Source organism: Ascoidea rubescens (assembly GCF_001661345.1).
Source record: "Ascoidea rubescens DSM 1968 unplaced genomic scaffold ASCRUscaffold_10, whole genome shotgun sequence".
Lineage (NCBI taxonomy): Eukaryota > Fungi > Ascomycota > Saccharomycetes > Ascoideales > Ascoideaceae > Ascoidea > Ascoidea rubescens.
Window position 1 is genome coordinate 354,040 of NW_017962922.1, and position 13,024 is coordinate 367,063.

At 33.1% G+C, this 13,024-nt stretch overlaps 10 protein-coding genes across 10 annotated transcripts; 5 read left to right on the forward strand and 5 right to left on the reverse strand.

Moving 5' to 3' along the window:
• Nucleotides 1-144: 144 nt before the first annotated feature.
• ASCRUDRAFT_9104 (uncharacterized protein) lies at nucleotides 145-648 on the forward strand (the record flags this gene model as incomplete). The annotated part of the gene is made up of 1 exon (XM_020195068.1): nucleotides 145-648. A coding segment is annotated over one exon (504 nt), but the record flags the coding sequence as incomplete, so codon positions are not given.
• An 815-nt stretch (nucleotides 649-1,463) lies between these two features.
• Nucleotides 1,464-2,513, forward strand: ASCRUDRAFT_71389 (uncharacterized protein; the record flags this gene model as incomplete). Its single annotated transcript, XM_020191926.1, has 1 exon — nucleotides 1,464-2,513. The coding sequence occupies one exon, from the start codon at nucleotides 1,464-1,466 to the stop codon at nucleotides 2,511-2,513; it is 1,050 nt and encodes a 349-aa protein (XP_020046210.1).
• A 222-nt stretch (nucleotides 2,514-2,735) lies between these two features.
• Nucleotides 2,736-3,149, forward strand: ASCRUDRAFT_71390 (uncharacterized protein; the record flags this gene model as incomplete). Its single annotated transcript, XM_020191928.1, has 1 exon — nucleotides 2,736-3,149. The coding sequence occupies one exon, from the start codon at nucleotides 2,736-2,738 to the stop codon at nucleotides 3,147-3,149; it is 414 nt and encodes a 137-aa protein (XP_020046211.1).
• Nucleotides 3,150-3,394: 245 nt separating this feature from the next.
• On the forward strand, nucleotides 3,395-4,069 carry TSR2 (Tsr2p; the record flags this gene model as incomplete). The annotated part of the gene is made up of 2 exons (XM_020194660.1): nucleotides 3,395-3,965; nucleotides 3,996-4,069. 2 exons carry the CDS (start codon nucleotides 3,395-3,397, stop codon nucleotides 4,067-4,069), a joined length of 645 nt encoding a protein of 214 aa, XP_020046212.1.
• A 152-nt stretch (nucleotides 4,070-4,221) lies between these two features.
• ASCRUDRAFT_36853 (FMN-dependent alpha-hydroxy acid dehydrogenase) lies at nucleotides 4,222-5,793 on the reverse strand (the record flags this gene model as incomplete). The annotated part of the gene is made up of 1 exon (XM_020190716.1): nucleotides 4,222-5,793. The coding sequence occupies one exon, from the start codon at nucleotides 5,791-5,793 to the stop codon at nucleotides 4,222-4,224; it is 1,572 nt and encodes a 523-aa protein (XP_020046213.1).
• A 914-nt stretch (nucleotides 5,794-6,707) lies between these two features.
• Nucleotides 6,708-7,316, reverse strand: ASCRUDRAFT_107980 (uncharacterized protein). Its single transcript, XM_020188701.1, has one exon. The coding sequence runs from the start codon at nucleotides 7,214-7,216 to the stop codon at nucleotides 6,884-6,886; it is 333 nt and encodes a 110-aa protein (XP_020046214.1). The 5' UTR covers nucleotides 7,217-7,316; the 3' UTR covers nucleotides 6,708-6,883.
• ASCRUDRAFT_76838 (LAG1-domain-containing protein) lies at nucleotides 7,316-9,355 on the reverse strand. The gene has a single exon (XM_020193640.1). It carries the CDS (start codon nucleotides 8,956-8,958, stop codon nucleotides 7,417-7,419), a length of 1,542 nt encoding a protein of 513 aa, XP_020046215.1. The 5' UTR covers nucleotides 8,959-9,355; the 3' UTR covers nucleotides 7,316-7,416.
• A 117-nt stretch (nucleotides 9,356-9,472) lies between these two features.
• ASCRUDRAFT_76839 (uncharacterized protein) lies at nucleotides 9,473-9,698 on the reverse strand. Its single transcript, XM_020193641.1, has one exon. The coding sequence runs from the start codon at nucleotides 9,683-9,685 to the stop codon at nucleotides 9,518-9,520; it is 168 nt and encodes a 55-aa protein (XP_020046216.1). The 5' UTR covers nucleotides 9,686-9,698; the 3' UTR covers nucleotides 9,473-9,517.
• A 137-nt stretch (nucleotides 9,699-9,835) lies between these two features.
• Nucleotides 9,836-11,633, forward strand: ASCRUDRAFT_107983 (uncharacterized protein). The gene has a single exon (XM_020188702.1). The coding sequence runs from the start codon at nucleotides 9,867-9,869 to the stop codon at nucleotides 11,574-11,576; it is 1,710 nt and encodes a 569-aa protein (XP_020046217.1). The 5' UTR covers nucleotides 9,836-9,866; the 3' UTR covers nucleotides 11,577-11,633.
• GET3 (guanine nucleotide exchange factor GET3) lies at nucleotides 11,451-13,022 on the reverse strand (the record flags this gene model as incomplete). Its single annotated transcript, XM_020193642.1, has 1 exon — nucleotides 11,451-13,022. A coding segment is annotated over exon 1 (922 nt), but the record flags the coding sequence as incomplete, so codon positions are not given.
• Between the last annotated feature and the right edge of the window lie 2 nt (nucleotides 13,023-13,024).

Genomic DNA, 13,024 nt, shown 5'->3' on the forward strand with positions numbered 1-13,024 from the left:
AGCTACAATGCTGGCGGTAATGGAAACAACAATGGTAATGGTAATGGTAATGGAAACACTGGTGACAATAATGGAAACAACAATGGTAACAACAACGGTAATTACAACAACAATAATAATAATAATGTAAACAATAACTATAGTGACAACGTTGATAATGGTTATACCATAATTAATGACAGCAGTTACAATGGTAATGGTAATAACAATGGTAATGGCAATGGTAATTACAATACCGGAAGCGAAAATGGTAATTATAACGGAAACAATAATGGTAACTATAATGGTGTAGAAAAACCAGAAGAAAAACCAGAAGAGAAACCAGAAGAAAAACCAGAAGGAAAACCAGAAGAGAAACCAGAAGAAAAACCAGAAGAAAAACCAGAAGAAAAACCAGAAGAAAAACCAGAAGAGAAACCTTCTAGTTCTACTGTAGAAGCTGGTGCTAAATCGAGTGGAACTATAATTGAAATTTTTTCTAGTACAACTGATGAAAGTGTTCACACTGATGAACCAAAACCTTCAAAGAGTATTGCTGATAGTCATGAAACTACAGATTACACTATTATTCAAGCAACTAATGGTGCTAACAATTTATCAATCAAGTTCAGCACTATGTTGTTACTTTTATTATCTTTTCTTACTTAATTTTTATTTGAAATGATTAATTTTTCTTCGAAATGATTTAATTTATCATTTTTCTTTAATCCTAAAAAACAACTCTTTACTTTTAAAAAACGTGAAGCTTTATTGGACTTCAGTTTTATTTTATTTTAAAGCCTTTCAATTTTTGATTGTATTTTTAACTGTGACTTAACCTTTCACGAAATAATTTTTTAATTTATTTCTTATTTAACACTACTTATTTATTTTATTAAAAGTTTTACTTTTAGTTTATTTTCTTTTTTTTCAAATATGTTTAATAGTTTATGAAATTTCAAATCAAATTTGTTATAATTAAATGAATTCTATTTTATGGCAAGGCAATTCAACCAATGAAGCAATTGTTTGATAAAAAAAACTCAAAAACTATCCATCTTTAAAACACCCATCTTCCCGAAAAGGAAATTCGAGGTCGTGCCAGATTCTAGATTTTGGATTTAGTCCATGTCAAAACGCTCTTTGATAGTTTTGACGATGTTGTGTTTATTCTTGAATAGTGAGCTTTTTTGAAACGATTTGTGCTGGAGCAACACCTGCCAAATAGTATATTTGTTCTTGGAGCAATAAGTTTTTCGAGCTGAGTCCACAGAGTTCTGTTGAGCCTATCTTTTTGCTGGTAATTTTTGGTGTTGAGCATACCAATTGAGTGGTAAGTTTGGGCTTGTTTATATTTAGACTTTGAGAAGTTCTGACAACACTGGACTATTCATTATCGATTTTCTATTCCATTGTAGCGTATTTTTGGAGAGTTGGACTTCACAGGTTTGAGTGGGAGTAAAATATATATATTCAATTTTAAGATGTCTGTCCAATGCCATGGGGTCACTAAGCAAAATACAAGATGCAAGAAACAAGTCTTTGAAGGGAACTATTGTCATTATCATCAAGATCAAGATCAAGAAGTAAAGATAGCTCCCGGCTCAGCCAAAGTGTCAACTGCTTCTAGCTCAAATAAAAAAACAGATAAAACTGATGGCAAATCATATAAACCTTCTAAGAATTCGTTTGTTCACAATATTCAGAATTTAGAATTCAGCTCTAAAAATAAGAAAAATCAAGTTGCCGCAAGCCCAACCACCACCACAACAACAACTAAAGTCTCCAGTGGAAATGGCGTTAAAAAAACAAAAAAACAATATGATAAAGTGTATAATATAAAGCTATCAAATAAGCCAAGTAACTACATGGAGAATAATACGGATACAATAAACGTTGAAAATGAAGGGTTTATTTATGTTTACACTTTAAAGCATTTACTATCACCAAATCCATCAAAAAAGGACTGGGTTCAGATTGAGAACAGTTCTAATAATAATAGGCGCGCTAATAGTGAATTTATTAGCAACAAGAAATGGGAAAGCTTTGATCCTAAAAACCACATTTTATTAAAAATTGGATTAACTACGCAGTCTGTGCAAAAAAGAATCAAGCAATGGGAAACCCAGTGCAAATGCGATTTAATTATTGTTGAGCCTTTATTGTTTGAGACTTCTGTTAAATTCATTAATAGTGGTTTAAAGTTATTAAATTTGGGAGATTCAAAGGCAAATCTTAGTAATGACCCAGACCGAATGAATTATAATAATTTTATCAATTTATTGAAATTCAAAAGCTACAATAATCAGTTGAAAGGGTATTATTGTCCAAAGAATTTATACAAGATTGAACTGTTAATCCATGATACACTAAGAGAGAAATATGGGAAAGTGAATTTGTACTGCGAGAATTGTGGAGTGCGAGCTGATGATGTGGATTATAAGTTGCACACCGAGTGGTTTTTGGTGGATAGAGACGATATGAAGAAGGTCTTCAAGCTAGTCGATGGCATTTGCTACAAGAACTCTTTATAGGAATCTAATTGTATTCGTTTCTCGTTTTGTAGTAAACAGAGAGGGTTCGTTGACACAGGCCCAGAGCTGAACGCTGATTGGTTGGAAAATTAACTGGTAAAAGCACGGATAAGATGAAATTTGGTAAGATTTTGATTTTACTTCTATTCTTTCTTTTTTTTTGCAAAGTGCTAGAACAGAGTTAGAGCAATAGCAGTGTTGTAATTGAGATTCAAATTGAAAATGTCTAGCTTTCGTTGTTTGAAACAAGTGTCTTTTTTGTTAAGATCCTCGTTCTTAGTTCAGAGAAATAGCAGCAGGATTTTTATCAACCACAGCAACTACTCCGCTAGACCATTTTCATCTTCAAGAGTTACGCTGCAATATCAAGACAATATTCAAAGGTTGATGGAATTGGCTCGAACTAATCAGGAATTTCAAAATGCTATGATTGAAATACAAAAAGCTTTCGAAAAGGTCAAGACAAACCCAGATGGTAGTTTAAGCAAAACCGAGCTATTTAGTGTTTTGATTCAACCAAGTGTTCGTGAGAGTGGCAAAATAATCAAAAGAATCTGCGATGAAAACGATATTGTTTTAAAACCCGAAGATATCATGAACGCAAAGAATAGCATTTTAAACATTTTAAAAAAGTAAAGTTGCAGATAATTATATTCTATTTTATTTGTTACTATTTTTCTTTTGGTTTGTAAATAGTTGTGTTTTATAATAAAATATCCGGCTTGGAGATTTCTGTCGGTACCACACCAGTGGCGCGAATTTAGGTTGGAGGCTGATGAAAAATTTATCAATCAGAGCGACATTTTGATGCTATTAAATTTTAGTAGTATAAAGAAGTAGATAGAGTGAGAGAAATATAAATATAAACATATAAAGACAAAATGGTTATTTTGAAGCCACTTGAAGTGAAAAACATCGATCCAACAGACTATGTTGAAGCAACAACAGAGCAGGACTCGTTGATATTTGCAGATGAAAAACAGCAAGCAAAATTTGAATTGGGAGTTAGTATGATAATATATTCGTGGAATGAATTGGATATTGCTGTTGAAAATAAGTGGGGAGGACCAAATTCTGAGGAAAAGAGAGATTGGGTAACAGCAGTGGTGGTTGATTTGTTTCGTGAGAAAGCAGTTGACAATATTTTGATTGAGGATACCTTGTTATATATTATGTTTGATGAGTTTGAGAATCAAATTGAAAATGACAGTGGATTGATAATTACGGCCAGAATACTTGATATTTATAGAGATTGTGTTAATAAGGAGTATAAAGTAGTGGATAAACTATATGAAACATGGTTAAAGAAACAAGAAGAGAGAAAGGAAGGTAAAAAGAAATACAAGAATGTTGTTATTAATGACGATTCGAGTATTGAGGTTGAAGAGGAAGAAGAAAAAGAAAAAGAAACAGAAGAGAATGTAATGGCGGAGAATAAAAGTAGTTTGGCCAGTAAATTGGGTGAAATGACAATAAATAAAGATAAAAATGAAGGGCCAATTGTTGATGATGATGGATTTGAGTTAGTACAGAAAAAGGGAAAACGAAGACGTTGATTTTGATTTTGATTTTGAAAATAATAAACAAAACCAAAAGCGTATAATTATGCTTATAATTATATTAAGATACAGAGAAAATGAAGATGAATTTACCAATGAATGAAAAGATGTTGATTTAGAAAAAAAGAAAAAAGTGTATATTATATAATCTATAATTTAGATTTGTATTTTGGTAGAGCCATTGGTTCATAAATTCTTTCAATGAAATTGTCGAAACCCACAAAGCTTCTACTTTCCAACCCCTTAATGTCGATATATCTATCATTTAGCTGGTCCAAACTAGTGACACCCAATAGTCTCATATTCATTAGCAATTCATCTTTAAGAATTTTTATGGCTTTTTCTACACCATCATCACCGTAGGTTGATAGGGCATATAGGAAGGATCTACCAATACCCACAGCTTTAGCACCGAGACATAGAGCTTTTATTATATCAGTGCCTCTTCTAACACCACCATCGATATAGACGTCGAATTTGCCCTTTAGGTTTTTCTGTTTCAATATGGGGTTTAGTTCAGCTAGGACTTCAATTGGAGGACGAGCAAATTCCAATTCTCTGCCACCATGGTTTGAGAGAACAATGCCCTGAACGTTGTAGTCGATCGCCTTTACGGCGTCTTCAACGGTACCGACACCCTTGATTACGATTGGCAACTTTGTGATTGACTGGATCCATTTGATGTCGTCCCAGCATAATCTGGGGTCGATCATTGTGTTTGAGGACTGAGAGGTTGATTGAAGGGATAAGTTTGAGATGACAAATGATTTGTTTCTTTTGTCCTTTTCTCTGTTACCGGGATGGGCGTTATCAACAGTGACGAAGATTGATTTGTAGCCTAGTTTTTCGACTTTTTTAATGATTTTTTCGCAGATTTTACGATTTGAGTTGACGTATAGTTGGAACCATAGGTCTTGGTCGGGGAGGGAAGTGTTCATGATATCTTCGAAGGAGTAGGAGGACATTGTTGAGACCATTTGGATGATGTTTTCTTTGCCGCAGGCTCTTGTTAGGCATTTCTCACCATCTGGGTGGCCTAACTTAGCTAAGGCAGTGGCAGAAATGTAGAATGGTGCAGAGGTCTTGGAGCCTAGTAAAGTGGTTGACAAGTTGATGTCGAGAACGTTTATGAGGATTCTTGGTTTGAAGAAGATTCTCTGGTAAGCAAGATGGTTTTCACGGTAGGTTATCTCGTCGTCACCACCTGAAGAGTAATAGGCCCAGGCAGGAACAGGCATTGAATATCTGGCGACATATTCAAAGTCATTCAAGCTGAAGATTTGGTCTAGAGTTGGTTTGAGTTCGTTGTTTCTCATGATAACGACATTTTTGTCGGTATTGGAGGAATCAGAGGACTTTTCTTTTCCATCTGCATCCTCATCATCATCTTCTTCATCCTCATCATCTCCTTCTTCGTCTCCGTCTCCTTCGTTGTCTTCATCGTCTTCGTCATCTTGAGAAGCGGATTTGGTTGATGGAGGAGGAGCATCGAAAGTTCCCATTGTGTTGTCGTCATCTTCAAAGAAGTCTATGATAGAAGTGGAGTGTATTTGATCGAAGGGTTTGGTGGCATCCTTCCCGGCATATTTCAAAAGAATTTTGGAGCCACCAGGATGCTCTTCCAAGAAAGTTGTCATGTCGTAGACCTTTCCATGAATGGCCAACCAACAGTCCTTTTCAGACGTGTGTTTTGCGAGTTCTTCTGAAGATATTTTGGACATTTTTTGCTTAAATGCAGACAAGCAGTAAATCGGGACCAAAGAGTTTGAAAGAAATGAAAGTGGGAAAAAAAAGAAAACAGAGAATAAATGTCAATTCCTTTGTGTCTAAGAAAGTTTAAATTCGGGTGAGACAGAAAGAGTGAACGAAAGCAGCATTGGGTGAGAAAGAAAAGACAGAGAAAAGCAGAGCCAGAAGGAATTGCAATTGTTTAAGTAGTGAAGTTACAAAGAATGGAAGCATAGAAACATAAAGACATAGAGCCATGGCGAGATAACGAGAAGCCCAGCCCAAACCGGGCAGAAAGTGGAAGAGCATTGATCCAAGAAGTGGGCCTTCCATGGGAGCGCGCGACGGAGCGAAGCCGAAGGGAGCGCGCGTCCTCGCCGGCGCGGCCCTAGCGCTATAATCCCCAGCACTGGCCGCCAATCAGTGTGCGCAAAGCAGTCCACAGCGCTGGTGTCTGCGTGACCCTGCCTGGGCGCAGCCGGTCTGATGACGGCACATGCGCTTAGGCAGTGTCAGCGCGAATGGCCGCGTGCTGATTGGCCAAGCAAAGCTGAGTCAGCACTGAGTCAGCGAAGTGTGGATTGGGTAAGCTCATATGACGGTAGGATGCCAGGGCAGAAGAGCGAGAAGCTTAAGGAGATAAGTGACACCAGCAGACAGGTGGATGTGGATGCTGGAGCTCGATCTGAAGCTGAGCAATGCTGTTACGCGACTGCGGTTCCAAAGCCATGATAGCTCTTGAGTGTCGCTTATCTGCTCAGCTTCTTTCTGATTTTTGACACATTTTTGACACATCGCTTGACTGCCTCAGCTGAATCGGCGCTTTCTGTGAAAAAGCCATTTCGACCCTCATTTATGTCCGCTGTCCATTATGCCCATCACGCCCTTTTATACTCGTACTAGCCTTGGTTTTCTTGCGTTTTCTACGCTTTTGTATGTTCTAAATCCATTACTTCCCAACTGTTTATTCACTACTTTAACATTTGATTATCATTTTAATCTCATAAGCAGACTAGAAAATAGAAAATGTAAATATAAATATAATTAAAATTGTTTGGTTTAATTTGAATCTTAGCAATTTCTTTAATAAATAAGTAATATAATAAATAAGTAACAAAATAGGTAAGTGATAAAATAAATAAATAAATAAATAAATAAATAAATAAATAAATAAATAATAATAAAGTAAAGTAAAGTAAAGTAAAGTAAAGTAAAGTAAATGTAAAGATGTTCAAAATGATATAAAATCATTATTTCCTCTTGATTAATTTCTAACTGTTTTCTGTTTTTTTGTTTTTTATCTTTTTTTATCTTTTTTTTCTTTTTTTTTTTTCTTTTTTGTATTGTGTTTTTTTCTTTTTTATTGCTAAAATTCAAATTTTTAAAAGAAAAATCAAATGAATTCATTAATAACATTATGATGAAAAGAATAATAATAAAAAAAAAAGAAAATTATTAAATATTAAATGTTAATCTTTTAAAATGATAATCAAGTAATCAAGTAATTAAAAAAAAACAAAAAGATAAAAAAATAACAACAAAAATAATAAAAAAACCAATCAATCAATTTCTTATCAATTAATTTCATATCAATTAATAAACTCAATATCAATTGATTAATTCTTATTAATATTTTCAATACCCTCATTATCCCTAGGTTGATGCTGGGGCTTATGTTTATGCTGATGCTGATGCTGATGCTGATGTTTACCATCATCTTCAGTTTCAGTGTCACTTCGAACATCTTCAGCTCCCTTTCCCTTTATAACTTTATATGCAACTCTTAAAATAAAATACATCCAAATACATGTAAGAATCTGTAATCCGACTAACAATGCAACAAACGATCTCACAATATTATCCGTCCAACATCTTGGTAGATCAACATCATTGGTACTATTATTATCACTATCAAAAGTACACTCGGTATCTTTCATCAACCTGTGGTAGTTGTGAAATATATGGTACGTCAATACATTATAAAATCCGTGTCTCAATATAATCCACGATATCAAAAAAATTATAAATGTCACATCGCAAATCTTATTGAATCCGCAGTACTTTTGCATTTTGGCTAATGACAATATCACATCCACAATGTCCATCAACACTAATATAACATTTCCAATCTCCATAAAATAATAATAATACGATCCAATTATCAATAAAACCGTTATAATATGGTGCGAAAACATTTGCAAATAGTCCTTTCTCTTTTCCTCAATATTAAGAACAAAAATCTGTTGGAGCCAATTGCTCACATTGACCAAATAATAAATCTTATTCAGAAATGAAATCTTATCATTAGGCCAGCTGTTGTACAAATTGTCTAATTTGTTGAAATAATCAGAATTGTAATACAAATAAAACCCAGATGAAAATGATATAGAGTAATAGAACAATGACCACCCTTGTTCGGAAAACCTTTGCAAGTTTTTATCTTTATGAATCTTGAAATAGTAGTAAGCAATTGGTTTTAATATAATGTCCATTATAATGATTCGGATCAATGTTAGATTTATAATCCAAAATATCACAAAATAACTGTCGTTTATACCAATACCATAAAAATACTTTGAATTCAATGATGACGGGGATGATGATGAGGATGAGGATGCTGGATTTGGATGTAAATACTGTAAATGAAGAAAATTTTTACTATATTGATGTAATGAGGGAATTAAAAAATTTATTAGTATTAATGAGCATATTAATGAAAGACTGATTATCAATTGATATTTGTCAATTTTGTTAATGAAAACAGGTTTCTCCTTTTTTAAATGGTTGTTGTAATTGAAAAAATTTGGATTCAAATTCAAATTTCTAAATGTATCTTGACTTTTTATTAAATATTGTAGTTTTTCATAATCAATATTATCCGAAGTGTTATTTGATGAGGATAAATCTGTGGAAGACGAAGTGTTAGAGATCACACTCTCATCATTATATGTATCATCAATACTGTCATTATTGTTATTATTATTGTTATTATTATGATTATCGTTATGATTATTATTATGACTATGAATATTATGAGGATGAATATTATGAGGATGAATATTATGACTATTACTATTCATATTATTAATATTATTCCGGTTGGTTAGTTCATGTTCATCGATATGATTAGAAACGGAAGTTGAAAGCTCTAAAGACATTTTCTCTTTTTAAAATTTGAACCAGTAGAGTAATTATGTATTCTGGTGTTTAAAACGACTCCAGAAGAATTAAATTTGAAAATAACTTATTAATTTGTGTATTTTGAAACAGCTTTGGTGGTTAATGCCAAATCGCAGTTTGGAACAGTTTCTTCTATATCTATCGTTCGTTGAAAGTGTTTCTTTTGGGGGAATGTTATAGGCTGAAGATACAGCTCGAAATCAAATGGAGACAAAAATAGGTATCCAAGAAAGAAAAAAAGAGTTAATTAGCTGATGTCCAAGAAATATAAAGCACAGACAAATAAAGAAATATATATCACTGAAGAAAAAGGTCAACAGAGAAAATATCCTGCAAAACTGCCAGAGAGATCACAGCTAATTAGAAAATATCAACAAAAACTGTGCTTCATTCTGCTATTGAAGACAAGTTTAACAATAGCGAGAAAACCTCGTTGAAACGACAGAACTGCGTGAGCGCTGCGTGAGTGCTGCGTGTGCCTTGTGTGTGCTTTGTGAGCGTTTCGTGAGCGCTTTGAGAACATCGTGTCGAACATGATCATGGCGGAGATCGGAAAATTGCTATCTTGGGACGGTCGCGCTCGCTGTTTTTCCGCCGGGGAGCTCGTTGGGTCGTTGCGGTGCCAGCACCAAATTGCATGTGAAAAACCCCGGTTAAACGATTCATAGTTGTTTCCGATCTGATTCCGATCCGTCTTCTGTACATCTTGCAAGATCATTCCGCACCGCTTCCACACCACGGATATTAGTCAGCCACAGAAGTGTTTGATTGGTCACCAAAAACATTACACGTGATCAACAATCAGCAAAACGGAAAAGAAGCACAGGAAGCAGAAGCAGCAGAAGAAACAGGAGCAAGAGAAGACTGTGTTTTGGCTGTGGAAAAGATGCTTGCTGTCTGTCGACGAAACTTTGCTTTGGCACTGCGCTGCAACGTCGCTCCATTGTCGCTTTTCTCTTGCTGGAGCTCCAAATACAACGTTTCCCTCAGCAGGAGATCTCTATTGACCAACCACTACAACACCATTATCAATCACAATGTTGCTGACAGCTTGAGGACTTTTGGAATCGCGAGCACAGGCTCTCTTCCTGGCATCAGCAAGATAGCAAACACTGCTTGGTCAAAACCAAATCAAAGCAAAATTTTCCAATTAAATCAATCGAGAAATATTCAAAAAATCGTTGTTAAAAACAGACATTTAAGAGAATTTATCCAAATCTCTGCGAAATTTTCAAAGGTCATCTTATTTATTTACTTTGGTGCAATCTTTTTAGTTATAATGTCCTACAAACTACTAAAGTTCCATTTTAATCAATACAACTATTTGCCCACCGAAAACAGTTTCTCCATATATTTTAGATCCCTATATATTCTTGGTTTATTCTTCTCAAAGATCCATATAAAAAATCAGTATGCTCACGAATTCTTTTTAGCCTGTTTAAGGGCAATTAATGATTCAAATAACTTGCCCTTTGATATTGAATCCGATGACATATCTTATTTTTTATCTTTAGATGTACTACAATCAAAAAATTTGGAATTCATTCATGTTTATTGTGATCTATTAATACGGTTGGCCATCTTAAAATCCTTGATAGGCGACGATCCTAAAAAGATTCAAAATCTAATCGATTTATCCATTGATTTATCAAATACTCAAAATTACATAAATCTCGATAACTTTTCAATAAAATCAAAAAAAGAAATTAAAAAAAAGTTCTTGTCCAATTTAATCACCTTTGATCTATTAGCAAACGCTTTGATAATTAAAGCAAATATGTTAAATTTTGAATTAAATGCAAAAGACCCCTCTCCAACTACTAATAATAATCAATTATCAACTCAAATTGAATTTCTCTATTTAAACGCTCTTAAAATCTTAAAATTAAATGATCCAAATAAATCCAATACTTATAAATCTCTCCTAATCGACTTCGATCCATCGGTTCATTTAAATGATAATTCAAATAATAATGAAAATAATAATTCAAATAATAATAATGAAAATATATCAGTCGAAGATCTCTATATAAACAAATTTCCTGATCTGTTTTTAACCAGAGAGTTGCTAGATTATTCAAATGAATTGGCCGTTTTTTATACCAAATCCACCTCAAATAATAACAATAACTTGGATATTGCTTTGAAAATCTTCTTATCAAATTTAAAATCATTAACAGACTATCAAACCAACCTTAATATAAATTTCATTAAAGATAAAAATTCCTTTGGCATACAATTGCCTAAAAAAAAGGATTCTTCAAAGATTGATATCTTTCAAAAAGACTTGATTTTAAATGTTAATGATGTGCCCAAATTAAAACTATACGTATCAGAAATCCTATGGGCTAAACATTTTTACAATATTTCAATCAAATGGTGTCAACAAGCTATAAATGAGTCTTATGTTCATTCAAGATCAGACTCAACCTCCGCTACAATCTTAAAAATGGCTACAAATAATCTAATTCACATGTACCAATATTCAATTGATAATAACTTGGTTAAAGATCATGACTCAATCCAATATTACAAGGAAAACATTGAAAGTTTAAAGATATCTCTAAGTGAAATAGAGATTCCATCAACTGATTAATTTAACTATACATAAATATATATATACTTTTTTTTTTTCCTTTTCTTTTCTAATGTAAATAATGTAATATTTATTTAATACCTATCTGATATGTATGTAATTTTATAATTAATTTAATCTTTGTTTTCTAATTCAAAAATAATATGCTCATCTTCTTTTGGATCATAAGGTTTTATTAAAAATTGGCTAAATTTCTTCAAGTTGTCTAAACCTCTAATTTCATTACCCAATAAGGGCATTTTAATTAAATGGAAATCCTCATATAAATCATACATTTCATTTAGATATTTTTTTTGCATTTTCCATCTTGATAAACATCTTTTACAACTGGCTTCATCACTAAATAACAATTGATTAACAATAATAGAATTAACATCCATATTATAACTTATTAATTCTTGAACTAATCTTTCGGTCTCATATAATGATAAAAATTCTGATATACAAACACAAATAAATGTTGTTAATTCAGGGTCGACAAATTGTTTATTAATTTCACTGACGGTCACTTGAATATCTTTTAATTTTTTGAAAATGTCTTGTTGTTTATTTTGATTCAAATTTGCTGATCCCATAAAATTATTTAATAATGGCCCAAATCTGTCAGACAAATCGTTTACTTTGCCTAATAATTTTTCTAATGTTGCTGGCAACTGTAAAAATCTTAAAGTATGACCGGTTGGTGCAGTATCAAAAATTATTGTATTATAATCAATTTTACTACCACTTTTATCATCTTTATTGGCGTCTTGTTTTTGAATGTGCTTCATAACTTCCATAAATGATAATGCTTCATCAATACCGGGAATCGTAGTGCTCATATCATTCATTATGGATGATAAGCCACTAAATGGATTTGAAGGATCATTGGTTTGATTTTGTAAAGCATTGGAGGATTTCATATCTTCTATGAATGCATTTGGATCAATTTCCATACACGATAAATTATTCAAGCCTTCAACTCTTCTTGCATCTTTGTCAAATTTTTGACCAAAGGCATCAGAAAGATTGTGAGCAGGATCAGTTGATATCAATAAGTATTGCTTATCAGGATTCAATAACGCTAATTGAATGGCAGTAGAACATGAAGAAGTGGTTTTACCCACACCACCTTTTCCACCAACAAAAATCCATTTCAACGTCGAGTCCTTGTCGAATATATGATTAAGAGTAGGCTCTAATGATAAATCCAAGTCGTCCATATCCAAATAGATGAGCACGTCACAAAGTAAAAAGGATGATAAAAGAGTAAATGTCAAAAAAGAAAAGGTTCAAAACAAACAGTAATATACCAATCTGCTACTTTTTGATTCAATTGCTAGTTCAAATCAACAGAAGATGTTCTCTATCTCAATCGATTATTACACAATTAACAACAGCTTTAAAGAGAAAAAGAAAACGAAGAAGATTCTAGAACGGGAAGTGTTGGTACCCACATAAATGGTCTC